At 46.6% G+C, this 27,151-nt stretch overlaps 1 protein-coding gene across 4 annotated transcripts in view; it reads right to left on the bottom strand.

The window, feature by feature from the left end:
• Window positions 1-27,151, bottom strand: part of ebf1a (EBF transcription factor 1a) — a 468,187-nt gene that overhangs the window by 131,134 nt on the left and 309,902 nt on the right. For all 4 annotated transcript variants that reach the window (XM_043703975.1, XM_043703973.1, XM_043703972.1 and 1 more), the window contains exon 10: window positions 20,766-20,892. In XM_043703975.1, the coding sequence (XP_043559910.1) occupies window positions 20,766-20,892 (127 nt within the window). The remainder of the gene's footprint in view (window positions 1-20,765; window positions 20,893-27,151) is intronic.

Below are 27,151 nucleotides of genomic sequence, written 5' to 3'. Positions count from 1 at the left end.
CCCCTCAGGTCTCTTTTATATCTTTCCCCTCTCACCCTAAACCTATGCTCTCTGGTTCTGGGCTCCCCGTCTTTGTGAAGAAACATCTGGTTCTGGGCTCCCCGTCTTTGTGAAGAAACATCTTTCATTAATAGTCTTCTCTCTGTGCCAACGATTTAATTCCCCTTTTTACTTCCTTGGGTTTTCAGATTACCAACGGAGTTTGACCAGTCATTTTCTGCCAATTCTGTTCATTTCTGAAACTTTGAGTCAAACAGCGCCTTTGTCATCAGAGGATGTTCATGTCACTCATCTGTGACTGCACAGTAAAAGTGCCATGTTATGAATCAGCCCCTCATGAAAACAGCATAATACACAGACATGTTGGCTACCCTCTCCACTACCCAAACAGTCACTTTCTCTGGAAGTTGAGGTTAAATGAGGTTTCAGGTTCGAAACCCATTACAGCCCATCTAGCCTGGCACTTTAGTGGGTTGGTGAGAAAGTGCTGTTTTGTCAGAGGTGCCATTTTTCAGATGAGATGTTAAAGTCACACCTGTCCGTTGAGGGGATATTAAAGATCCCAGGATATGATTGAAAGTAGAGCAGCAGTATCCTGTTCAATGTCTCTTCTACATCCAACAATACAAAACAAAAAGCAAAATACAGTGGAGGCTGGAAGTCCAAGGTTTGGAAAGTAAGCAGAAAATGTTGAAAATGTTCAGTGGGTCAGGCAGTATCCGTGGAGAGAAATGGAAATACAGAGTACACGTTGGTGACCTTTCTGCAGAACTGGAAAATGTTTTGGATGCTTAAAATCTCATCTTTTCCCCGTCCTGGTGAAAGGACATCAAGCTATATCTTTAACCATCGCTCTATCTCTCTGCAGACGCTGCCAATCCTGCTGAGTAGTTCCAGCGTCTTCCATCTTCACCACCGAAGCAGAGAATTTGGTGATCATTCTTTCATAGAATCCCCACAGTGTGGAAAAAGGCCATTTGGCCCAACAGATCCACACTAAACCTCTGAAGAGTAACCCACATGGACCCATTCCCCTACCCTATTACTCTAAACTTACCCCTGACTGGTGCACCTAACCCATACATCCCTGAATGCCATGGGCAATTTAGCATGGCCAATTCACCTTAACCTGCACATCTTTGCGATTGTGGGAGGAAACCCACAGGGATAATGTGCAAACTCCACACAGACAGTCGCCCGAGGCTGGAATCGAACCCGGATCGATGGCGCTGTGAGGCAGCAGTGCTAACCACTGAGTCACCATGGGAGGCTTGTGACATCTGACTGTGCTCAGAGTGACAGCCATGTTCTATGTTGAGAACCACACTTTCAAAATACATCATTGACTCTGAAGTAGCTTTTAGAATGTCCTCACAGTGCAATCATGCTGCTCTTTCTTTGTCTCCATTGAAAACATTTGCTATCTCCCCAAAAAATGGTTATTGTTCACTCTGTGATATCCCCCCAGGGAACCAAATACTCTCAGAGGGTGGACTTGCCATTAGTGGGTACATTCTTCAAGCTGAAGGCCCAGACTGAGGCCAACCAACTTCTGGGCAGGAACTGCTCCAGAGAGGATGATGGGAAGAGATGAAGGGATCACGAGGGAGGAAGAGAGAGCAAGAGGGAGGGAGACAGCATGGGAGAGAGCAAGGGATAGTGAGAGACAGGGGAGAGAGAGGTGGGGGGCGGGGGGTGGCGGGGGGAGGAGGAGCAGCCCTTCCAAATCGTGGTGTCCTCTTTTCGACTAATGTTTATTATTTTACATTGAAAACAAGCAATGGCTGATACATTGCAGTGAGAATGGAGTGAATTCTCTCTCTCTCTCTCCCTCTCCCTGGGCCTGCAGTCTGTAGGCCACTCTGACCTGTCTGGAGTGATAGCCCCGTGGTCCCGTGGTATCAGGACACCATTCCTCAAGCAGTGAAACTAGCCCCTGCCAGCTGCTGGCAAACCCCAGCGCGGTCTCTTCACTTGGGTCTTGAGCACCCCTTGAGAGCTGGCTCTTTGCCACCTGTGGGTGGGTAGCGCTGACAATCCCCCACCTCCAACCATCTGCACTCCAGGAAAGTGTGGGGGTGGGGTTAGTGTCAACGGAGCCAAGGCAATTGCCACAATGAACGCTGGGACTATCTTTAGAGCCCACCCACCCACACCTCGTGACCAACCTAATGACTCAAAGTCTAGCCTCATTTCTCCATCAGCTTTCCTTTCCCCCTCACGCCACCAGTCTCCGCTGCTTTAAGATCTGCGGTGTGGCCTACTTTGGACCACGGCTGTTCGATTTGACCTCGTCCCTCCAATTCTTGACTGGACTGTCTCCCATAGAGGACCAATCATTTAAAAAATGACGATCCCCAAATTTGTGCTCAGTTTGATTTGATCGCCAGCATGAAATCGGGCAGAATTTTATTTTTTTCAGCCTCCATTTTAGACCAAAAGGCTAAAGCAGGAGAGGTAGTGTTACAACAGGACCGGAAACACCAAAGATATAAGCTCAAGAGCTGCAGCTAGAATAGAACCTTTCAACACCGGCTATTTTTACAATTAGTTCTTACCTAAAAGTAGCAACAATCTAAAGGAAACTTGCCCCATAGGAAGCCACAAGACTATCATTATGCTGCCCGGTGTTGTGTCACGTAGAGAAGATGCAAGTGCTTCACGGTTAACAGAACATCAGGGGCTAACCACACACGCACACATCTGTAATGGGCACTTGGGTTTTTTTTTTAAAAAAGCATTTCTTCATGACACATGTAGCACATGTGAGAAACGAGCTGCTGCCTCTCTGTGCTTGAGGAACTCTGATCTTTCAACCGTCCCGCAGAAAGCCGGGAGCCCGGAGCGGGGGCAGGGAGCGCTGGTAGCCAAATCGCAGCTGGCCGCAGGTCAAGGAGAGGGCCCCCAGTCTGTAAGTCCTGAGATGAACTGGAGAAACCAACCTGCCACTAGGCTCGAAGGGCAAGGTTCAAGTCCCACCTCAGGAGTTGCTGACCCACTGACAGTGTGTCGTAGCCAGGTCGATTAGGCCAGTTAGCAAGCTCCAAATCTTTCACCAAGCCTCCAGCCCATGGGAAGAGCAGGAGAGGGACCTGGTCAGCTGGGACTGTGGCGTAGCTGCGGTGTAACAGGGCCGGGACTGTGTAATAGCTGTGATGTAACAGGGCCGGTACTGTGTAGTAGCTGCGGTGTAACAGGGCCGGGATTGTGTCGTAGCTGTGATGTAACAGGGCTGGGAGGGTGTACTTGCTGTGGTGTAACAGGGCTGGGACTGTGTAGGAGCTGCGGTGTAACAGGGCCAGGATTGTGTCGTAGCTGCGGTGTAACAGGGCCGGGACAGTGTCATAGCTGCAGTGTAACAGGGCCGGGACAGTGTCGTAGCTGCAGTGTAACAGGGCCGGGACTGTGTAGTAGCTGTGGTGTAACAGGGCCGGGACAGTGTCGTAGCTGCGGTGTAACAGGGCCGGGACTGTGCAGTACCTGTGGTGTAACAGGGCCGGGACTGTGTCGTAGCTGCGGTGTAACAGGGCCGGGAGGATGTACTTGCTGTGGTGTAACAGGGCCGGGGCTGTGTCGTAGCTGCAGTGTAACAGGGCCGGGACTGTGTAGTGGCTGCGGTGTAACAGGGCCGGGAATGTGTAGTGGCTGCGGTGTAATAGGGCCAGCACTGTGTCGTAGCTGTGGTGTAACAGGACCAGGACTGTGCCGTAGCTGTGATGTAACAGTGCCAGGACTGTGCCGAATCTGAAGTGTAACAGGGCCGGGACTGTGTCGTAGCTGCGGTGTAACCGGGCCGAGACTGCATACTATCTGTGGTGTAACAGGGTCGGGACTGCGTACTAGCTGCAGTGTAACAGGGTCGAGACTGTGTCGTAGCTGCAGTGTAACAGGGCCGGGACTGTATAGTGGCTGAGGTGTAATAGGGCTGCAGTGTAACAGGGCCGGGACTGTGTAGTAGCTATGATGTAACAGGGCTAGGACTGTGTCATAACTGCGGTGTAACAGGGCCAGGACTGTGTCGTAGCTGTGGTGTAACAGGGCCGGGACTGTGTCGCAGCTGCGGTGTAACAGGGCCGGGACTGTGTAGGGGCTGCGGTGTAATAGGGCCATGGATTGTGTCGTAGCTGCGGTATAACAGGGCCAGGACTGTATAGTAGCTGTGGTGTAACAGGGCCAGGATTGTGTCGTAGCTGTGGTGTAACAGTGCCAGGACTGTGTCGTAGCTGCGGTGTAACAGGGCCGGGACTGTGTCGTAGCTGCGGTGTAACAGGGCCGGGACTGTGTAGTGGCTGCGATGTAACAGGGCCGGGACTGTGTCATAGCTGCAGCGTAACAGGGCCAGGACTGCGTCGTAGCTGTGGTGTAACAGGGCCAGGACTGTATAGTAGCTGTGGTGTAACAGGGCCAGGATTGTATAGTAGCTGCGGTGTAACAGGGCCAGGACTGTGTCGTAGCTGCGGTGTAACAGGGCTGGGACTGTGTCGTAGCTGCGGTGTAACAGGGCCGGGACTGTATAGTAGCTGTGGTGTAACAGGGCCGGGATTGTGTCGTAGCTACAGCGTAACAGGACCAGGACTGTGTCGTAGCTGTGGTGTAACAGGGCCAGGACTGTGTACTAGTTGCGGTGTAACAGGGCCGGGACTGTGTCGTAGCTGCGGTGTAACAGGGCCGGGACTGTGTAGTAGCTGCGGTGCAAGAGGGCCGGGACTGTGTCGTAGCTGCGGCGTAACAGGGCCGGGACTGTGTCGTAGCTGCGGCGTAACAGGGCCGGGACTGTATAGTAGCTGTGGTGTAACAGGGCTGGGATTGTGTCGTAGCTACAGCGTAACAGGACCAGGACTGTGTACTAGTTGCGGTGTAACAGGGCCGGGACTGTGTCGTAGCTGCGGTGTAACAGGGCCGGGACTGTGTAGTAGCTGCGGTGCAAGAGGGCCGGGACTGTGTCGTAGCTGCGGCGTAACAGGGCCGGGACTGTGTCATAGCTGCGGTGTAACAGGGCCGGGACTGTGTCGTAGCTGTGGTGTAACAGGGCCGGGATAGTGTCATAGCTGCGGTGTAACAGGGCCGGGATTGTGTCGTAGCTACAGCGTAACAGGACCAGGACTGTGTCGTAGCTGTGGTGTAACAGGGCCGGGACTGTGTACTAGTTGCGGTGTAACAGGGCCGGGACTGTGTACTAGTTGCGGTGTAACAGGGCCGGGACTGTGTAGTAGCTGCGGTGTAACAGGGCCGGGATTGTGTAGTAGCTGCGGTGTAACAGGGCCGGGACTGTGTATTAGCTCCGGTGTAACAGGGCCGGGACTGTGTATTAGCTCCGGTGTAACAGGGCCGGGACTGCGTACTAGCTGCAGTGTAACAGGGCCGGGACTGCGTACTAGCTGCAGTGTAACAGGTCAGGAACTGTGTTGTAGCTGCAGTGTAACAGGGCTTGGACTGTGTCATAGCTGCGGTGTAACAGGGCTTGGACTGTGTCATAGCTGCGGTGTAAGAGGGCCAGGACTGTGTCGTAGCTGTGGCGTAACAGGGCCGGGACTGTGTCATAGCTGCGGTGTAACAGGGCCGGGACAGTGTCGTAGCTGTGGCGTAACAGGGCCGGGACTGTGTCATAGCTGCGGTGTAACAGGGCCGGGACTGTGTCATAGCTGCGGTGTAACAGGGCCGGGAGGGTGTACTTGTTGCAGCGTAACAGGACCAGGACTGTGTCATAGCTGCGGTGTAACAGGGCCGGGACAGTGTCATAGCTGCGGCGTAACAGGGCCGGGACTGTGTCATAGCTGCGGTGTAACAGGGCCGGGACTGTGTACTAGCTGTGGTGTAACAGGGCCGGGACTGTGTCGTAGCTGCGGTGTAACAGGGCCGGGAGGGTGTACTTGCTGCAGCGTAACAGGACCAGGACTGTGTCATAGCTGCAGTGTAACGGAGCCGGGACTGTGTCGTAGCTGTGGTGTAACAGGGCTGGGACTGCGTACTAGCTGCGGTGTAACAGGGCCGGGACAGTGTAGTAGCTGTGGTGTAACAGGGCCGGGACTGTGCTGTAGCTGAGGTGTAACAGGACCGGGACTGTGCTGTAGCTGAGGTGTAACAGGGCCGGGACTGTCTAGTTGCTGCGGTGTAACGGGGCCAGGACTGTGTCGTAGCTGCAGTGTAACAGGGCCGGGATTGTGTCATAGCTGCGGTCTAACAGGGCCAGGACTGTGTACTAGCTGCGGTCTAACAGGGCCGGGACTGTATACTAGCTGAGGTGTAACAGGGCTGGGACTGTGTCGTAGCTGTGGTGTAATAGGGCCGGGACTGTGCGGTAGCTTCGGTGTAACAGGGCCGGGACTGTGTAGTACCTGTGGTGTAACAGGGCCGGGACTGTGTAGTACCTGTGGTGTAACAGGGCCGGTACTGTGTCGTAGCTGTGGTGTAACAGGGCCAGCACTGTGTAATACCTGCAGTGTAACAGGGCCGGGAGGGTGTACTTACTGTGATGTAACAGGGCCGGGACTGTGCAGTGGCTGTGGTGTAACAGGGCCGGGACTGTGTCGTGCCTGTGGTGTAACAGGGCTGGGACTGTGTAGTAGCTGTGGTGTAACAGGGCCAGCACTGTGTAATACCTGCAGTGTAACAGGGCCGGGAGGGTGTACTTACTGTGATGTAACAGGGCCGGGACTGTGCAGTGGCTGTGGTGTAACAGGGCTGGGACTGTGCAGTGGCTGTGGTGTAACAGGGCTGGGACTCTGTAGTGGCTGTGGTGTAACAGGGCTGGGACTGTGCAGTGGCTGTGGTGTAACAGGGCCGGTATTCTGCAGTAGCTGCGGTGTAACAGGGCCTGGACTGTGTACTAGCTGCGGTGTATCAGGGCAAGGAATGTGTTGTAACTGCAGTGTTACAGGGTCGGAACTGAGCCGTAGCTGCAGAGTGACAGGGTTTGAACTGTTTAAGAAGTGGGTCCTTACAATCTGCAACTCTCATCCTGAAAGCTAGATTCAACGGCAAGTTTCAAAAGGCATACATTTGAAAAGCTGAACTTCCCCGGGCAGTGAGGACATTAGGACCGATCTGCTTGGACTTCCAGAGAGCCACTCTGAGCCAAATGGCCTCCCACACTGTAAGATTCTCATAGAATTAGTACCTATTACAGTTTAAAGAGTAAAGTAAAACCAATTTACTTGGAGAGTCAGGGTCGAGTTGTATGCGACCTGGCCTCTTCAACTGCACTGACAGGGTATTGTTACAACAGCCAAAAATGATGGAATTACAGCAGAAACAACTCCCAAGGTTCATTACTGTGATCTCCAAAGTTGGGCTGTCAATAGAGAGTGCTCAGAGCCTGTTAATAAACACAAAGTGACAGCAGCACTGTCTTTGACCAACTCGCATCACGGCTGTTTCTTGTGGTGACTCGTGGCCCCGTTCATTCCTGGAATCGTGGAAATTCCAGCTCGGATTTCCACAATCCCGAGACTGACAGCACAAACAAAAAAACACAAGCACTCCTCGCAAACTTCGTTTTGAACGAGAAAGGGCAGCACATTCCTATCCTGAAGTTTGAATCACGGATAGTGGAATAGTTGGTGTGTGGCAAATGATTCTGCCTTTTATACATGTACAAATCTGATCGCAGCTGCGTCAGTGTGTGTAGGATGCGAATTTACCAAGACTGCTCTGAGATAGGGACTGAGGGAGTGCTGCGGTGGATGCGCAAGTGGAGATGGCAATGTGGTTCAGAGGAGAGCAAGTCAGCTTGAAAAGCGTCAAGAGATCCTGGTCACTATTTAGTTACCTCTGCTGGGAAATCTCAGTCAAGGCAGGCTCAATTGTGAAGGCTTTCACAGTTGAATCACCTCACTCAAGCACGAGCACTTGAGCAAGGCAGTTTTGGGCTTGCACTAACACTGAGAAAGCAACACAGCAACAGAGGAGGAACACAGTACATGCATTTCTATGGACTGCACAGAAGGAGCTAATGGCCCACCTGATCGAGAACAAGCCTCCTCCCATTCCATCTCCCTCTTCCCACCCTGTACCCTTTTCCCTATCCTTCTGCTTCCTTAGAATCCATGATTCAACCAGGCAATAAACGTTGGGATTGTCAGCGACTCTCATGTACAATCTCCCCAAGGACTGGCAAACAGGAACAGAGGGCTTGGAAGTTAGAGTAGGCCATTCAGCCCTTCAAGCCTGTTCTCACCGTTCAGTGAGATCCTGGCTTCACTGACTGCAGTCTCAGTTCGACATTCCTGTCTCCGCCATTACTTCTCATAACCCTGGATTCCCTTATCAATCAGAACCCCACCTAACTCAGCCTTAAACAAATCAACTTAGCGCTGAAGAAAAAGTAAAGACATGTCAACTAATCTTATACCCTTCAGGACAGAATTGCAAGAATGCCAAACCTCAAAGGGAGAAACAATTTATACTACATGAGAAGAGGGTTCTGATTGGCAAAGGTGTTTTGTTGCCAAGGAGAATGCACCAGAGAAGGATGTGGAAGCATTGGAAAGGTTGCAGAGGAGATTTACCAGGATGTCGCCTGTTATCGTTAGAGAGAAGGTGGTTGAGAGGTGACTTAACAGAGACATACAAGATGATCAGATGATTAGATAGGGTGGACAGTGAGAGCCTTTTTCCTTAGATGATGATGGCTAGCATGAGGGGACATAGCTTTAAACTGAGGGGTGATTGATATAGGACAGATGTCAGAGGTAGTTTCTTTACTCAGAGAGTAGTAGGGGTGTGGAACACCCTGCCTGCAACAGTAGTAGACTTGCCAACTCTAAGGGCACTTAAATGGTCATTCGATAAACACATGGATGATAATGGCACAGTGTAGGTTAGATGGCCTTCAGATTGGTTTCACAGGTCGACACATCATTGAGGGCCTATACTGCGCTGTAATGCTCTATGTTCTAAATCTTTTTCATCTTTAACTCTGAGCCAGCTGTCCTCTGAGGACCTCAACTGCTAAGCCTTTATTCAAATTCAAAATGGGAGAAATATCTCGCACAGAATAGTAACAGGTAACCCTCAACAATTTTAACAGGACATTCACATTTTTGTGTTGGAAGCAAGTAGCCATTACATTTCATCAGAATGTTTCTTAACGAAGGTAAGTTCTCCCAACCACTATCACGTACCTGATAGGCTGAATGCAACCTTTATCAATCACTGCCAGACAGACTACACATAAATGTTGCCTGTGGACTGTTGAGAGTATGGAGTCATCCATTTGAGACAGGGATTAGGAGGAATCATTTTCTCTTTGAGGGTAGTGAAACAGTGGAATTTGTTACCACAGAAAGCTATCAAGGCTGGCTTGTTAAGTATATCCAATGCTGAAATGATCAGTAAGGGGATCAAGGGAAAAGGCAAGGAAGTGTACGGTGATACAGTGGTTAGCACTGCTGCCTCACAGCACCAGGGACCTGGGTTCGATTCCAGCCTCGGGCGACTGCCTGTGTAGAGTTTGCACATTCTCCCCATGTCTGTGTGGGTTTCCTCCCACACAGTCCAAACATGTGCACATTAGGTAAATTGGCCATATTAAATTGTCTATAGCGTTCAGTGATGTGCAGGTTAGGTACATTAGTCAGGGGTAAGTGTAGGGTAAGGGGATGAGTCTGGGTGGGTTACTCTTCGGAGGGTCGGTGTGGACTTGTTGGATCGAATAGCCTGTGGAGTCTATGAAGTGGATTGAAGAGGAGGAGCTCAACTATGATCTTCTCATGGAATGGTACAGCAGACTTGATGGGCTGAATGGTCTACTTCTGCTGCTACAGCTCATGGTTTATATAATTCTGACATTCTGGCCATCCCACCCACCATGGAGGGAATCAATGGGGCTAAAGGCCGGTGAGCAGCTTGACACAAGTCACTGACAGAGTGACACTTCTGTGCAAAATCAACGGAACAAAATCCTATTCTTATCAAATTCCACAGATACAACGCTACCGTGGGCATATGATCTGATAGCTGGGTGGCACAAGAGTATGAGCTGCTAAAGCCTTACTGCCACACCAATACACCAATGGCATTGCCACAGAGACATCAACCAAATCACCACCTCTGCCACCCCTTGGGATACTGCCAACATTTCTCTTATTCACTCATAGATGTGGACGTCGCTGGCTGGGCCAGTGTTTATTCTCCAAACCTATCTGCTCTTGAGAAGGTGGTGGTGAGCTGCCTTCTTGAACCACTGCAGTCCATGGCCTCTAGGTAGACCCACAATGCCATCAAGAAGGGAGTTCCTCAGCAAGGATGAAGGAACGATGATGGATTTCTAAATCAGGATGGCGAGTGGTTTGGATAGATTCTTGCAGGTCTTAGCGTTCTCATGTGTCTGCTGCCCTTGTATTTCTAGGTGGTAGTTGTTGTGGATTTCGAAGGTGCTGTGTGAGGAACCTTGGTGAATTTCTGCAGTGCATCCTGTCGATAGTACACACTGATGCTCCTGAGCATTGATGATGGAGGAAGTGGATGCTTGTGTATGTTATGCCAATCAAGCGGGTTGCTGTATCCTGGATAGTTTCAAGTTTTTTGAGTGCTGTTGGAGCTGCACTCACCCAGGCAGATGGAGAGTATTCTATCACACTCCTGACTTGTGCCTTGTAGATGGTGGACAGGGTTTGGAGAGTCAAGAGGCGAGTTAATCACCGCAGTATTCCTAGTCGTTGACCTGCTCTTGTAGCCACTATGTTTATATGGGCTAGTCCAGTCCAGTTGCAGTTTCTGGTCAATGGTAACCACCAGGATGTTGATAGTAATGCCATTGAATATCATCAGCTTTCGTTACACTCCCTCTTACAGGAGATGGTCATTGCCTGGCACTTGTGTGGTGTGAATGTTACTTGTCAGCTCAAGCTTTGACACTCTGCAGGTCTTATTGCTTTTGGACATGGACTGCATCACTATCTGAGGAGTCGCAAATGGTGCTGAACATTACGCAATTATTGACAAGCATCCCACTTCTGACCTAATGATGGAGGGAAGGTCATTGATGATGTAGTCAAAGATGGTTAGGCCGAGGACACAACCCTGAGGAACTCCTGCAGAGTTGTCCTGGAGCTGAGATGATTGACCTCTGTGCACCCAAATCATCGATTCGATGCTGCCTGACCTGCTGTGTTTTTCCAGCATCACACTCTCAACTCTGATCACCAGCATCTGCAGTCCCCACTTTCTCCTGACCTCCGGAAACCACAGCCATCTTCCTATGTGCCAGGTATGACTCCAAACAATGGACAGTAATGTTCTCCCAATTCCCTCTGATTCTAGCTTTACGAGAGCTAATGGATTGACACATTCAGTCAAATGCAGCCTTGATGTCAAGGGCTGTCACTCTCACTTCACCTCTGGAATTCAGCTCTTTTGTCCATGTTTGAACCAAGGCTGTAATGAGGACTTTCCAACACAGTAAACTGATGGGACAGTAATTGGCCGGGTTGTATTTGTCCTGATTTTTGTGTCTGACATCCCTGGAAGTTTGCCACATGGTTGAGTAGCTGTCAGTGTTGTGGCTGTTTGGAACAGTTTGGCCAGGGAAGCGGCAAGTTCTGGAGAAAGAGTCTTGAGTATTATTACCAAAATTTTTCAGGGCCCTGACTCTTAGCAGTATCAAGTATCCTCAGCCAATTCTTTCCTTCATCACTTGGAATGAATTGACATGGAGGAATACTAATTTATAAACCAAAGAGGGAGGATGAATGGGGAATACATGGGAATCAGTAGGAGGTTTCCTTACCCATGTTTGACCTGAAGCCATGAGACTTCATGGAATTGGAGTCAATGTTGAGGACTCCAGAGCAACTTCCCTCATGATTGTATACCACTGTGTCACTGCCTCTGCTAGGTTTGTTCTGCTGATGGGATGGGGCTTAGTGCTGCTGGAACATTGCCTGTAAGTTATGATTCAGCGAGTCTAACCTTGTCAGGCTGATGCTGACATGTCTCCCATTTTTGGCATGAGCACCCCCTGAAGTTAGTAAGGAGGATTTTGTAGGGCCAAGAGGACAGAATTTGCTCTTGTCATTTTCCTTGCCTTAATCAATGCCAGATGCCTTGTCCGGTTTCATTCCATTCTTTGAGATTCTTTTCAGCTGTTAGATTGAACTGAATGGCTTGCTTGGCCATTTAAGAGTCACCTCTAGGCCAGACTAGATTTCCAATGGCAGATTTCCTTCCCTCAAGGGGGTTAGATGGTCTTCAGAATTGGACTTTTAATTCCAGATTTCTTTGACTTTAAATTGCATCATCTGCTGTCATGGGATTCGAACCCAGGTCCCCAGCACGTTGTCTGGATTACTAACCCTGGGGCTTGTCCCAGGCTGCTTTGAGAAACAGAGCCCTGTCTCCACTGCAACTGGCTGGCCAAGGGGTACAAGTTAGACCTGGCTGTCTACGATGCACCCTTTGTCTAGGAGAATGGACCATCCATTTCATGTGTACACGTTTTGAAAAACCCCAGGAATTTAGGGTAATGTGTTTCAGATGAACCTGAGAGGTAGCTCACAGATTAGATGAATACAATAGAATAGAATAGGAAGATAGATTGAATAGGGTAGAATAGAATAGATAGACAGACAGACAGATAGATAGACGGATAGATAGACAGATAAGTTAGTCGCAGGGTATATTTTGATCCACAACAGTTAAACCTATTTTTTTCTACATGAGACCCGAACACAAGCATTTAAGCAGTATTAGGTGACAAACAGTTCTAGAAGCAAGGAAAACACGGCTGACTGTGCATTGAACAGTCCTCTAGACAATAGTAAAAACCAAAAGTAGTAGATCAGTTTTCTCTCTCTCCCACACTACACCACCCCGCCCCCCCCACCCATCTCCCTCTCCTTCCTACTCACCCTGACCCCAACCCGCACCCATCCCCCCCTCCCCTTTAGGTCAAACGAACAAGCAATGCTTAAGTATTTTAGCTGAAGGTTTAAGGTCTCTCTCCTCTGAGAAAACACATGGCCACTGTGGTTTTATAATATGTCCCAGAACATTGAGTTCGCTGTGGAACATTGCAGAGAGAGAAAGAGAGAGAGAGAAAGAGAGAGAGAGAGAAGGAAAAAAACACTCCAGTTTTCTGGAATGTTTAATGGAATGTGTTTGGATCAGAACTTCCAATTGGTCTATATCCTGTAGGAGTATAATGAGGCTTGTTTAAAAAAAAATCAGAGTACGAATTACGTGGGAGTTAAAACAAGTTCACATGGGAAATATGAATGGCCTGCACACAGACCTTGGATAGCTTTGCTGAACAGCTAGTTGGGTTGTTATTCAAAACCTACAAGGGACCAATAAAGTCAATTAAAAAACAGCAGTCTACTGGGTGGAGAATACGACAGGATTTATGCTTCATGCACTTGCGAGGCTAAAGATTTTACTATTAAACTGCATTATTTCCCCTGCCGAACAGAGACAAAGTACGCGTTTCCCAATTTTCCTTTTTGCAAAAATGCTGACTGTCTTCATTAAATGGAGCAAAAATTGTTTGGGGATTTCTTGAACTCAGTGTGAAACCCCAGCTAAATGGTTTGTGACCATTTTCTTTAATTTGATGTTGGAATGATTGTATTACAAACAAATTTTTCTTCCACGGTCATGCTTATGATTTTCAATTAGGTGCAACACCAGTGTAGGCACACAGCAGTCTGCAACCATCCTACTGTGCAGGGGGTATGGCCCACTAAAATACTCGTTTCAGAGGTACGGCAACAGCTACCCGCCCCCTCCTCTCCCGCACCCACCTCAAACCACACCGCGCCCACCGCCAACCAACACAAAGCACAATTCACCAACTGGCCTTTCTCAGCGATGGTGACACAAAGTGCACACAGACAGACTGGCCAAATCTTTTCAGAGATTTAGATTTCCTGCGGATGTAGTTAAGGACAGCACCTTCACTTGGATTTAGCTCTGTTGGGTTTCTTCCTCAGTCCTTTCAACTGTGTCTTGCCCCAAGTGGTTGTTTGTGAGCCAAGGTCATTTTGGTTGGCTCATCCTGGACAAGTCCACTTCCCAGATCTTTCAGATGAGACGTTAAACCGAGGTTTACATCCTGAGCTGGAATCCGAGATCTCACCCTCTTCTTAACCCAGAAAGGCTGAGCCCTTCCTTTCTTCATTCATGGGATGTGGGCATCACTGGCTGGCCCTAACTGCCCTTGATGTGGAGGAACCATGTTGGACAAAGTTAAAAATCGCACAACACTAGGTTGAAGTCCTATAGATTTATTTGGAAGCACTAGTTTTCAGAGTGCTGCTCCTTCATCAGGTAGTAGGAGCAGTGCTCCGAAAGCTAGTGCTTCCAAGTAAACCTGTTGGACTATTACCTGGCATTGTGTGATTTTTAATTAACTGCCCTTGAGAAAGAGGTGGTGAGCTACCTTCTTGAACCACTGCAGTCCACTCACCCTGCTGTTAGGAAAGGAGTCCCTAGATTCTCACCCAGCGACACTATGATGATACATTTCCAAGTAAGGATGGTGAGTGGCTTGGAAGGGAACTTGCAGGAGGTGGTGTTGCCATGTATATGCTGTTGTTGTCCTTCTAGATGGTAGCGGCCATGGGTTAGAAAGGTGTTTCTGAAGGAGCCTTGGTGAGTTACTGCAGTGCATCTTGTATATGGCACACATTGCTGCTGCTGAGTGTCAGCGGTGGAGGGTGTGAATATTTGGAAATGGGGTGCCAATCAAGCAGGCTGCTTTGTCCTGGATGGTGTCGAGTTTCTTGAGTGTTGCTGGGGCTGCACTCATCCAGGGAAGTGGGGAGTATTCCATCGCATTCCTGACTTGTGCCTTGTACAGGCATTGGTGAGGCAAGCGGTAAGTTACTCATCACAATATTTGTCTTGCCCACTTTCAGGGGAACGGTAACCCCAGGATGTTGATTGTGGGGGTTTTAGTGATGGTAATGTTACTGAACAACAAGGTAGGATGGTTAGCTCCTCTCTTGTCATTCCACATAAATGACATTGCCTGACATTTATATGGAGCAAATATTACATGTCACCTGTCAACCCAAGCCTGGATACTGTCCAGGTCTTGCTGCATTTGGACATGGACTGCTCTGCTCGCTGAGGAGTTGCCAAAGTTGCTGAACATTATGCAATCAATCCCCGCTCTGACCTTGTGATGGAAGCAAGGTCATTGATGGAGCAATGGAAATGACTCTGTCTAGGACACCACCCAATGAAGTGAGGTGAAAGTGGGTACTGCAGATGCTGGAGATTAGAGTCAAGATTAGACTGGTGCTGGAAAAGCATATCAGTTCCTGCTCCTTGGATGCTGCCTGACCTGCTGTGCTTTTCCAGCATCACTCAAATCATGACCCCAATGAAGTGAGGCTATCTAATGTTTCCAGTGTTAGCTGTGGTTCAGTTGGCATCTCTATTCCTTCTGAGACAATGGAGGTTGTCAGTTCAAGACCTCCAGTTAAACATGAGACCTAGGTTGACACTCCAGTGCAGCACAGAAGGAGCGCTGCAATGTTAGAATTCTGTCTTTCAGATGAAATGATGAATCAAGGTCCCACCTTCATTATGATGTGCATATGTAAAGAAGACATGACACCACTTCGAAATACATTCACGGAGCTCTTGGCCATATTCAGCTCAATAGTTACTCCTCCATCAACATCACAAAGACAGATTATCCCATCGCTGTTGCTGATATGGGAGCTTGCTGTGCGTAGATTGGCTGCTGGGTTTCCTACTTAGAACAATGGCTACATTTCCAAAATATGTCACTGTCTGCGAAGTATTCTGGGATGCCCTGCAGTCACTCAAAGTGGTACATGAGTGTAATCCTCTCCTTCTTCCTTCACCACCATAGCACATGTACCTGGGACTAACCTAGCCTGGATGGCTCAGTTCCACATGGGAAAGTGTGTAATTACTGCACCCCCACTAGGAGGAGTGAGTTGACCACTTCCCCCTAACCATCAGGAAACATAGTGTTTGATGTGTGACACCTACCTTGATGTCTTATTAACTATTTCTGGGAGATGTGAATAGTCTTTGTGACATAAAGCCTTTCTAAAGCCAGCCCAACTGTGTATCAGAAATCCCTATCTCCCTGGCCAGGCCAAGTAAGGAAAGCGGAATTTCTTCCCTAAAAATACACTGGTGAACCAGGTGGGTTTTTACATCAACAATAGTTTCATATTTCTTGAATCCGGGTTTATTATTTGAATATAAATTCCTGAAGAAGGGCTAATGCCCGAAAAGTTGATTCTCCTGTTCCTTGGATGCTGCCGGACCTGCTGCGCTTTTCCAGCAACACATTTTCAGCATATAAATTCCATCCCCTGTTGTCGCGGGATTTGAACCAATGTCAGCAGAGAACGAAAATAGAACAAGGAACTGTGCATGCTGTAAATCTAAAACAAAAACAGAAATCGTTGAAGAAATTCAGCAGGTGTGGCAGAATCTGTGGAGAGAAAGCAGAGTTCTGAACTGGACTTTGAAACATTAACTCTGTTTTCCCTCCACAGATGCTGCCAGACCTGCTGAATTTCTTCAGCGATTTCTCCAGCAAGTTCTGTGTTTGTTTCAGATTTACACCATGTGCAGTTCCTTGTTCTATTTTAGTTCTCTGCTAACATCAGTTCAAATCCTTGCTGCAGAGAAAACAGAACTTTGGACTCGAAACGTCAACTCTGATTTCTCTCCACAGATGCTACTAGGCCTGCTGAGTTTTTCCAACAATTTCTGTGTTACGTTTCAGTAGACAACTAACCTGGTCCTCTGGATTACAGGTCACAGTCTCAGCTTCATCCCCCTTGATTGATAAATAACTTGCAGAATAATTCAATTTGCTTAGTACCCTGTCAGCAGGTATCAGCCCTTGAAGAGACCTTTCTCAACATCCACTTTGACTGTACAGTCTCTGGTTGCACCACATCACAGTTTAAAAGTCCCCGGACAGGTGTTTTTCTCAATGTGCAAGGACAGTATGTGTATTTCCAACCTCACTCTCGGAATCCAGGTCTTTCTGTGAGTCTAGATATACTGCTGGATATACTCCAAACATGTGCATCATGTCCCACTGACCTAAGACTGTACCAAAGTGAACGAATTATGTTTAGCCTACCTCTGCCTGTTTGAACGACATCTGATATATTTTTTATATTGTGATTTTTTGCAAATTAGGAAATTAAAATCTCTGTTTGTTTTAAGAAAGACTGCAAAACTTAGCTTTTGTTTCTTCATAAATAAAAATAATAATAGTCTTATATTTATGCCAGTGTTTAAATTGTACTGACGGCAGGCCTAATTTTATCTGCAATACAATTATAGGAACTATTAGTCAAATACTTTCATTACAGCCCATAATTGGCTTTTTATTTGTGTAATCATGTATGAGAGATTCCAGCACTATTAAACTTAAAAGTCACAGTGATGGCTTCACGTTCCATTGAATTAACCCTTCACCCGCTGCAGTTCTCACCATCAGAAAGTAGTCTTTCCAAACAGGATTGTTGTTTTGCATAATTTGCAAAGTCAGTAGAAGGGGTCAGGCCCTTGGAATCTGATATCAGCATTCTAACCGATGTCTGTCATGTCCTGTACATGTGTCCACATGCTGTGCATTAACAACTGTGTATTCTATGTATCCGTTATGTGCACATACATGTATGTGCCAGTACGTGCTGCCTGTGTGTTTAAGGTATCTAAGTGTGCATATGTCTTAGTCCATACATTTATATGTCACTGTGTGGGCTTTGCACTTGTGTTATGATACAATGTGAAGAAGTCCCACAGTCTCAGTGTGTTCAGAAGGTCTTTGGGGAGACAGGAGGGGTGATGGCTGATGACACTGCCCTCTGTAAGCTCAATGGCCTCTGGCAAGAAAACTAAGTTCACAAGAGAAGTAGGTCTTCACTGCTGGAGGGCACGTTTAACCCAGGATTGCCAAACCTATGCAACGGGAGTTAAGGGTAGAATCATTGAAACTTACAGGCCAGAAGGCGGCTATTCGGCCCGTCATTCCAGTGTCATCTCTCTGAAAGAGCTGTCCAATTTGGTGCCAAGAGCACTTTGAGCAATTGAAATGGGCAAGGGAGGAGTTTCAGGGTATATGGTAATCTTCACCAGACCCACCCTACTCTGGACTATTGATATGAGGAACTGTTAACCCAACACGGTGACTCAGTGGTTAGCACTTCTGCCTCACAGCACCAGGGTCCCAGGTTCAATTCCAGCCTTGGGTGACTGTCTGTGTGGAGTTTACACATTCTCCCAGTGTCTGCGTGGGTTTCCTCCGGCTGCTCCAGTTTCCTCTCACAGTCCAAAGATGTGCAGGTCAGGTGAATTGGCCATTCTATATTGCCCATAGTGTTAGGTGCATCAGTCAAAGGGAAATGGGTCTGGGTGGATGACTCTTCAGAGAGTCGCTTTGGACTTGTTGGGCCGAAGGGCCTGTTTACCATCTGTAGGGAATCTAATCTAATCTAATCTAAAAAACTGAGCTCAAATGGTGAGATGAGTGGGACATTAAACATCAATATCCCTCAGCTCTGGCAGTTTCTGACTCCAGATCACATGACTCCTGTTGACCAAGGGAAGGATGAAACATCACAAGGAAATTTCTCCAAAATCAAATACCGAGGCTGACTCAGGATCTAAAGCTGGTTGAAGCAGTTATTGATATGTAGCTAGCACCTCTAATCTAGTAACTCAGTGAGAAGGTATGACTGTCAAAGATTTTTTCCCTTCCCTCATCCAGGTACATTGAGGACAATGTAGTGCACTCTTGCCACTAACTAATACACAGCACGTTCGGGATCAAACCTGGTAACTGCCTGGATGACGTAGCTCAAATCCATATGGCATAGTTATCTGACTCATCGAACTAATCAAGAAACCAATAGGTCCAGGGATGATCCAGCTAGATTTTCTTTAGGACACTTAACTCCTTTGACAGCCTGTGGAGAGTTACATTCAATTGCACTCTTTCAAAAGCTAGGGGATGAGCTCTACACTTTACATAGCAATAATCCTGAAGGGACCAGAAACACTAATATCTCCATGTGATAAGCTCTGCACAGGCTACATCTAGATACTGCTATAATCCACACTCGTCACTGCCTACCAATGCCACTACAGCAATGGTGCAATTTCCTTTTATTTTCAACTTGTCTGCCCTCCCCCCTACTGCCTCCTGGTCCTGGTTCCCTTTATTCTTCCAAGGGATGTGGGTGTCAGTTTGATACCCATCCATAACAGTAGGGTGGCTCAATGGTTAGCACTGCTGCCTCACAGCTTCAGGGACCCGGGTTCAATTCCAGCCTCGGGTGACTGTCTGTGTGGAGTTTGCACATTCTCCACGTGTGTGTTTGGGTTTCCCCCAGGTGCTCCGGTTTCCTCCCACTGTCCAAAGATGTGCAGGTTAGGTGAATTGGCCATGTTAAATTGCCCATCGTGTTCAGGGATGTATAGGTTAGGTGCATTAGTCAAGAAGAAATGTTGAATAATAGGGTAGGGGAATAAGTCTGGATGGGATTCTCTTCGAAGGGTCAGTGTGGACTTGTTGGGCCGAAGGGTCTGTTTCCACACTGTAGGGACTCTATGATTCTATAGTCCCTTGAATAGAGTGGCTTGCTCTGCCATTTCAGAGACCTCTTAAGAACCAATTACGTCACTGTGCATCTGGAATTACAGATCAGTCAGATCCGATAAGGACAACAACATTTCCTTCCCCAGAAGGACATGAGTGAGCCAGTTAGTTTTTTTTTACAATAATCGAGAATAGTTGTCACGGTCACCATCAGAGATTGGCATTGAGTTCCAGGTTTGTCAACCAAATTTACATTCTACAAGTTGTCAATATACAGCTAGTTCTGAGAGTACATGGAGCTTAAACTCCCTCCCCTCTCAACCCACGTACATGCAGCATAAAGCAAGAAAACAGGCCCTTCAGCCCACCTCATTCATGCCAACAGGATTCCTGATCTAGTATTATTTGCCAGTATTTGGCCCGTATCCCTCTAACCCTTTCCTATTCAAGTATCTGTTCAAATGTTTCTTAAACATTGCAATTGTACTCGCCTCTGCCACTTGCTCTGGTAGGCTACCCTCTGTATGAAAAGATTGCCCCTCAGGTCCCTTTTAAATCTCTCCCCTCTCACCTACATCCTCTAGTTTCAAACTCCTCTACCCTGGGAAATAGACCTTGGCTAGTCACCTTCTCTATGCCCATCATGATTTTATGAACCTCTATAATATTATTCCACAATCTCCTACACTCCAGAGCAAAAGGTCCCAGCCTATCCAGCCTCTCCTGATAGTTCAAACCCTCCATGTTGGTAACATCCTTGTATATCTTTTCCCAGTTTAATAATATCCATCCTACAGCTGGGCGAACAGAATTGTGTACAATCCCTGAGAAAATGTCACACTGGATAGTGAGCCTTGAGAAGAGCAATGCTTGATCATGGGAAAGGATAGTGGACAAGGCTAACTCTGTCTTCATCCACTTGCTAAGTACACAGGCATCCCTGTAATGTAGTGATCCTGGAGAGGGGGGTGTTGATGGAGGCCACAGAATTTCCATTGTGGCTCAGCATGGAATGGTGTGCGCACTGATTCAGGATTAAGCCTCAGGAACTTGGCAGTTCTTCAGGAAGCAGTGCACTTCTCACCCGAGCCACTGGGAACAGCCACTTCATGCAATCCTTGAGTTCAACAGCACCAACCCACCAACGATGGTTATAAAGGATCACAAGAGCACCACCATTAGATTCCAGATCACCCCAGTATGCAGGATTCCTCACCTGTGTAGATGAATCGGCCTGGAGTCCCTTTGCAGAACTGCTTCGACTTGTAGGACAGTGTGACCTCCACCACGCCGGGGATGTGCCGAGGAGGGGTCTGCACTCGAATTGCGTGCGGGGTGATGAGCTGCAATAAAACACAGTAACAATGCCATCAGGCTATCAGGTGATGTTCTTTAGCAACACTTCAGTGCCAAGTTTCAGTAAACAGGGCTTTCTCAAATCTGCAATAAATGTGTCACTGCCCTAATACTCTGTTGATAGAATGCACATTAAAATGTACTGACAAGAGTATTAAAAGTGTTTTACAACACAGTTGTAAAGCAATTAACTCTGTATTCTCCTGGCCTGATGCAGCTTGGCTGACTCCATGCCCTGAACATAATATGCAACAGGGATAAGATTCATAAAAATGCCTTAATACATCTGGTTACTTTATTTTAAAATACATCTTTGAGGGGAGGAGGTTGAGGGGATTGATTTCCTTTTGTACATAATACCCATTACTTCACACTTTAGCCTGTGTAGACCATTCCTGCTGCCCTTCAGGACTGTTTGCAGAAGCTGAGAAAGCCCCACGAGATGGTTAACGTCACAAAGCTGTGAGCAACTGCTGACGAGCAAACTTGTATGTGCCCAGATGTTAAAGTCCATTCTGAGTCTGACCAGCAGTTTAATCTGGATGGATTGGGTCGTGAGCAGACCAATTAAAATTCAAGCGGTAGACGCTCTGTTGCCTGCCTGGGTAACATCGCCCACACTCACTCGCGTAGACAGAGGGTCAGAAGGTTTCTCTATTAAGATATTGTATGGAGAAACCAAAACATAAAATGAATCAAGAAACTCAGCCGACAATCCAGCTGCGTTTCGAATGAACCTCATGTTCCTGATTCTGTTAATCAATGTAGCAGATCCCTACAAACATCTAGCCACTATTTTAACACAATCCACACCTCGGGTGTGGATGAAGGAGACAGGTCTCAAGCCTGTTGCACATTCTTTGCCTGATGAAATCAGCAGAGTATAAACTTGTGGGAGTTTCGGGGAGTGTACAGGTAACAGGTGCACAGCCCTAATCCTTCCCACTTGTTGGGAGAGGGTTAGATTAATACCTGAGCCAAAATCCAAGTGAAATCATCGATTCTAATTATTAGTTCTGAATGTACTTTTCACAAATTGAAATTTATGTTCTCAATCTGGCTGGGTTAATGTCAATGTAATAATTAGGGTTGATAATATTCTCATTTTAATATGTACCAAGGAGCTGCAGATCTCCCATGATAGTGTTCATTCAGACTCGAAGATTGGCTGCTTTATAACAGTATTGTTGTGAATACCCAGCAGGGGATAACAGCAGGGCCACTGACTTACAAATTTCATCTATATTAAATGGTGATCTGCATTTCTTTCTCTTGGGGCTTCGGGGACTGAAGTCTAAAAATCTGTCTTTTCATCCTTCAAATCTATCAATGAGTTACTTTACAAACATATTATTTTGTCTATGCATTGCTAAAACTGCAAAACCTCATGCAAAATTCAGCAGTTTTGTTTAGATGGTACATTGCATGATCATGGGCTAGTCAATTAAGTGGAGAGAAAAAAAACAGGAAGTCTTTCCTCATCCTAATTTTATGTCTTTAACAACTCTCACACAACAGAACCCCACAGAGGTTGAAAATCTGAAACAAAAACAGAAAATCCTAAGAGGAAAATTCAGGTTTGGCAGTGTCTGTGCGAACAGAGATACAAATTTAATGTGGCCCTTCATCACAACTGGGAAAGGTTAGATGAATACTCTATCCTGTACAGGCTCCCCAGTTATAGGAAGGATATTGTCAAGCTGGAGAGGGTTCAGAAGAGATTTACCAGGATGTTACCAGATATGGAAGGTTTGAGTTTTTAAGAAAAACTGGATAGGCTGGGACTTATTTCACTGGGGTGTTGAAGGTTGAGAAGTGACCTTCATAGAATCCCCTACAATGTGGAAACAGGCCATTTGGCCCAACAAGTCCACGCCTCAGAAGACCAACCCACCCAGACCCATTCCCCCACCCTATTACTCCATATTTACCCCGAATTAATGCACCTGTTTATAAAATAATGACAGGTCCAGAAAGAGTTGATGGTAGCTGTCTTTTCCCCAAGGTGGGGAATTCCAAGACTAGGGGACACATTTTTAAGGTGAGAGGAGAGAGATTGAGAAAAAAGATATAAGAGGCAAATTGTTTTACACAGAAGGTAGTTCACGCGTGGAGTGAACTTTCCGAGGAATGCAGGTACAATTACAATGTTTAAAAGACATCTGGATGGATACGTGAATAGGAAAGGTTTGGAGGACTATGGGCTTGGAGCAGGCTGGTGGGACTGGTTTAGTTTGGGATTATGTTCAGCTTGGACTGGTTGGACCAAAGGATCTGTTTCCGCGCTGTATGACACTATGAGTCTGGTGACAAAAGATTGAGCGAGGATGTGTGGGCCAATGATAAAAGGAGGGTCCATGTTAGGGTGGAAAGCAGGACAGACCAAAAGACAGAAGCGTTGGTACTCCAGAAGGAACAGAGATGGGCAAAGAACAGAAATGAAGAAACAAAAGATGTGCCTGAACTAGGTAAGCTGCTGAACCATAGTGAAAAGAACCCAGAGAGGTAAAGAAATGGAAACAAATCTTTACAGTCTGAAATTCTGGATGCAAGTTTGCTCGCTGAGCTGGAAGGTTCATTTTTCAAACGTTTCGTCACCATACTAGGTAACATCATCAGTGAGCCTCTGGTGAAGCACTGGTGTTACTGCCCGCTTTCTATTTGTGTGTTTAGGTTTCCTTGGGTTGGTGACGTCATCTTATATGATGTCATTTCCAGTGCATGTGATGTCACTTCCTGTTCTTTTTCTCAGATTCTAAATTGTTGAGCTCAATAAGTGTCTGACTGTAAGTGCTGTCCCTCCAGATCATGTTGACTTTCACTGGAATAGTGCAAAAGACTGAGGTGTGGGGCATAGAGAGGTCAGCACAAGAGAAAATTAACATAATAGGCCACGGACCTTTCAAGGATAAAATCAAGAGATACTTTGGCTTGGGAGATTTTACACTCGAGGCAAGGGGAGAGGTTTAGGCCAAACTATAGGAATGCTGAGAGTTGAGGGTCAGGGGGTTGTGTGAACACTATCCAGACTGAGGGAATAGTGGTGGGGGACGCAGGGAAATGGTAACTCAGGGGCTAGCGAGCCTGTGGAAGGAGACTGCACCCTGGAGGAAGCAGGTGGGTTGAGGGGCAGCAGACTGTGGGCTCCAACCAAGGAAGCAAAGTATATGCTGGTTATGTGCGAAAAAAAATCAGCAGCAATCTCAAAAATGGCAGAGATACCACACAAACCCCAGGTATGGGAGAACCACCTCAGATACAGGGTGGTCCTAGTACACCAAGGCTGGACATACTGGTGCAGTCAGAAGAGAGATAGACAGAGAGATAGAGAGATGAGTATGCAAGGGTCTAAAAGGGTTGATGATGAGGAGTATATTCAGCACTTCTGGTATGTGAATGTCATAAGAGACTTGGGGGTGGGGGAGACAGCTTTCAACCTCAAAGGAGTAAGACCAGACATTGAGGCCTCCCTACTAGTAACAATACCTATCGCATCAACATGACTTTTTCCTCATTGCTTTCATGAAATAAACCACACATTAGGCTGCCAAATAGCTTGTACCATGGGGGCAGCTCAGGGGTTAACACTGCTGGCCACACAACAGGTTCAAATCCAGCCTTGGGCGATTGTCTGTGTGGAGTTTGCACATTCTCCCATAAGTTTCCTCCAGGTGCTCCGATTTCCTCTCACAGTCCACAGGTTAGGTGGATTGGTCATGCTAAATTGCCCATCAAGTCCAGGGATATGCAGGCTAGGTGGACTAGCCATGGGAAACGCAGTGTTACAGAGAAAGAGTAGGGAGGTGGGTCTGATTGGGATGCTTTTCAAAGGACAGGGTGGACTTGATGGGCCAAATAACCTGTTTTCACACTGTAGAGATTCTATGATGATACCAGAATGGGAGGCCTTGCTAATTCCAAGAAAGAGGATAGCGATCCATTGTACAACATGGGCCAGTGGTGAGCATCCAGTTTTTAACTAGAGAGCAAGTAGTGGATGCCTTTCAAATATTCCAACACGGAAAAGAAGGTTGCTGAAGCAGATAGACAATAGCGGAATGGGCTGGTCTTCCAAGAACCCTGTGGAAGAGAGAATCTCAGCAAGATTCCACATGGCAGAATCTACAGTCAATGTTAAACAGTATTTCAGTCCCAGTGAGAGGTGTGCAGCACTGAGTGTGAGCGAGAATTCCCATGGATTGGAATTTATTTGGTACAGCCATTAAGAGAATGGGAATTGTTTCTGAAAGCCAAAGGCAAGTGGATTCATTTGGTACAACTGTCAAGGGAACACAATCGTTTTGTTTTTAAAGCTGCAATTAGTGGGATTTATCTGGGAAAAAATGCAAGCAGAGCAGGAATTATCCACTTGGCTAATCAAAAAACAGAAATCCCCCATTTCAACTGCAAAAACAAGGGAAAGGCTTTGAGTGCAACACTTATTGCTATCCTGCAGAATTAAAAGCCCTTAAACCAAGGGTCAGGGATATTCACAATAGGAAGACAGGGCAGCAGGAATAATATTGCAGGAAAGCTATCATTTCAGAGGTGGCCAAATAGAACCACAAATGGACACCTTGCAGAAAATAACTCTCAAGATATAGAACAGTTTCCGATTAGATACTAATTCACAAGTTACTGAACAAGCTAATACACAGTAATATACACAGTTAGGCATATAGCTGATGATATTATAGCTCATCAAGGTGCAAAAGAAGCATCAGTCACTTTTGATCAAGTTGTGCGGTTTTTGGCAATTACTTTAGTCTTAAAACAAATAACATTCTTGCAACAGCAAGATTTAATCAAAAAATTCAGCATCAAGGAGAATCTAAAAATTATTTTATTTCCGATCTCTGCAGATGACTGGGGAAGTTAGCTTAAAGTCAGAATTCACAAGAGACAGAGTTGCTGTTAGAATTGTTGATGAGTCTTGGTCAGATTTATTTCAGTCAAGGAAGATCTGACTTTGGAGAAAATTACACTGAATATTTACACAGTGAAGCTGAAGTCTGAAAGCAACACAGATGAATCCTAATAGGATAGGAACGACATTATCACAGCCAATCAGCTGAATCTATTCGGTTCTTAAGCTACCAAAACTACAAAGGCACAGTAGAGAGAGTAGTCATTAGAGAAAGTAAACCCATTTCAATGTATGCAGTAAGGAGCGTCACAGGCATAAACAGTACCCAGCTATTTAAAAATCTAAAAAAAACTATATCATTTTCAAAAGATGTGTAAAGTGTCAGAGCAGCAAATCTTCAAACAGCTACTGACCAGACATTCATGCAAAAGAAAAGGATATAATAGAAGCAAAGCCAAAGGCTTTAAACCAAAAGTGAAAAGAAGGAGGTGACTCAGAACTAGCCTTTTGGCAAGAAGATATTTATGGCACTAATTTTAAGCTTGATCCAGGCTGAGTCTCATTATATTATCAGACAGTGAAGGAACACTGTTTACAACATTAAATACTGCAATGTCATGGTCTAGGAGTGTACCACTTAAGATAAAAGGTATGCTACAAGCAACTCTGAAACACAAGAAGTTTCAGGCAGTAGAGAGCATATATGTACTCACTCTTAAGAAAGAATGTACGTGTTACCCTCAACTTACTTTAGAAGATCAAAGAGATTAACCAGCAAAGATTACAGGATCCTCTGAACAGGGTTCTACATCGTTTACAGGATTGGGGAAACTCAACAGTGAACACAGTATCACACAAGGAGAGATGCTAAACCATTGTGACATTTATCAGACATGTCTCACGTCTAAATTCTGAAAGAAATATATTCACTTTTTGGGACACATTGACAACAATGGCACACCCACAAAAAACAAAGGCCATTGAGGAGATTCCACTCCAAAATCAGTTCAGGACCTGCAAAGATTATTTTTTAAAGAAAAAGAAAACTAACTGCCATTTTTTTTGTATCATTTGGTAAAACAGAATGGCGGCCACACCATAAGAAAACACAGATCTACACCAGGAACGTACTTTTCACAAAATCAAGGGCATGTTGATATTCCCTGCTGTCCTGGCCCACTACAATCCATCCTTTCCAATCATCCGATGTCATGAACCTGCACGTTATACCTCATGGGCATTTTAGAAACAGACATCATCATAGTCAATGAGGCTCTCTCGGTCTCATGGGCTTGTGAGAGAGTTTCAGACCACATGCTCAGCCTGAAAGTGCTCATAGGGACAGACCACAAACTCGATAGAGAAAGGGTTGGCAAGGA

Source organism: Chiloscyllium plagiosum, chromosome 14 (assembly GCF_004010195.1).
Source record: "Chiloscyllium plagiosum isolate BGI_BamShark_2017 chromosome 14, ASM401019v2, whole genome shotgun sequence".
NCBI lineage: Eukaryota > Metazoa > Chordata > Chondrichthyes > Orectolobiformes > Hemiscylliidae > Chiloscyllium > Chiloscyllium plagiosum.
This window is presented reverse-complemented; position numbering and strand designations above follow the sequence as displayed.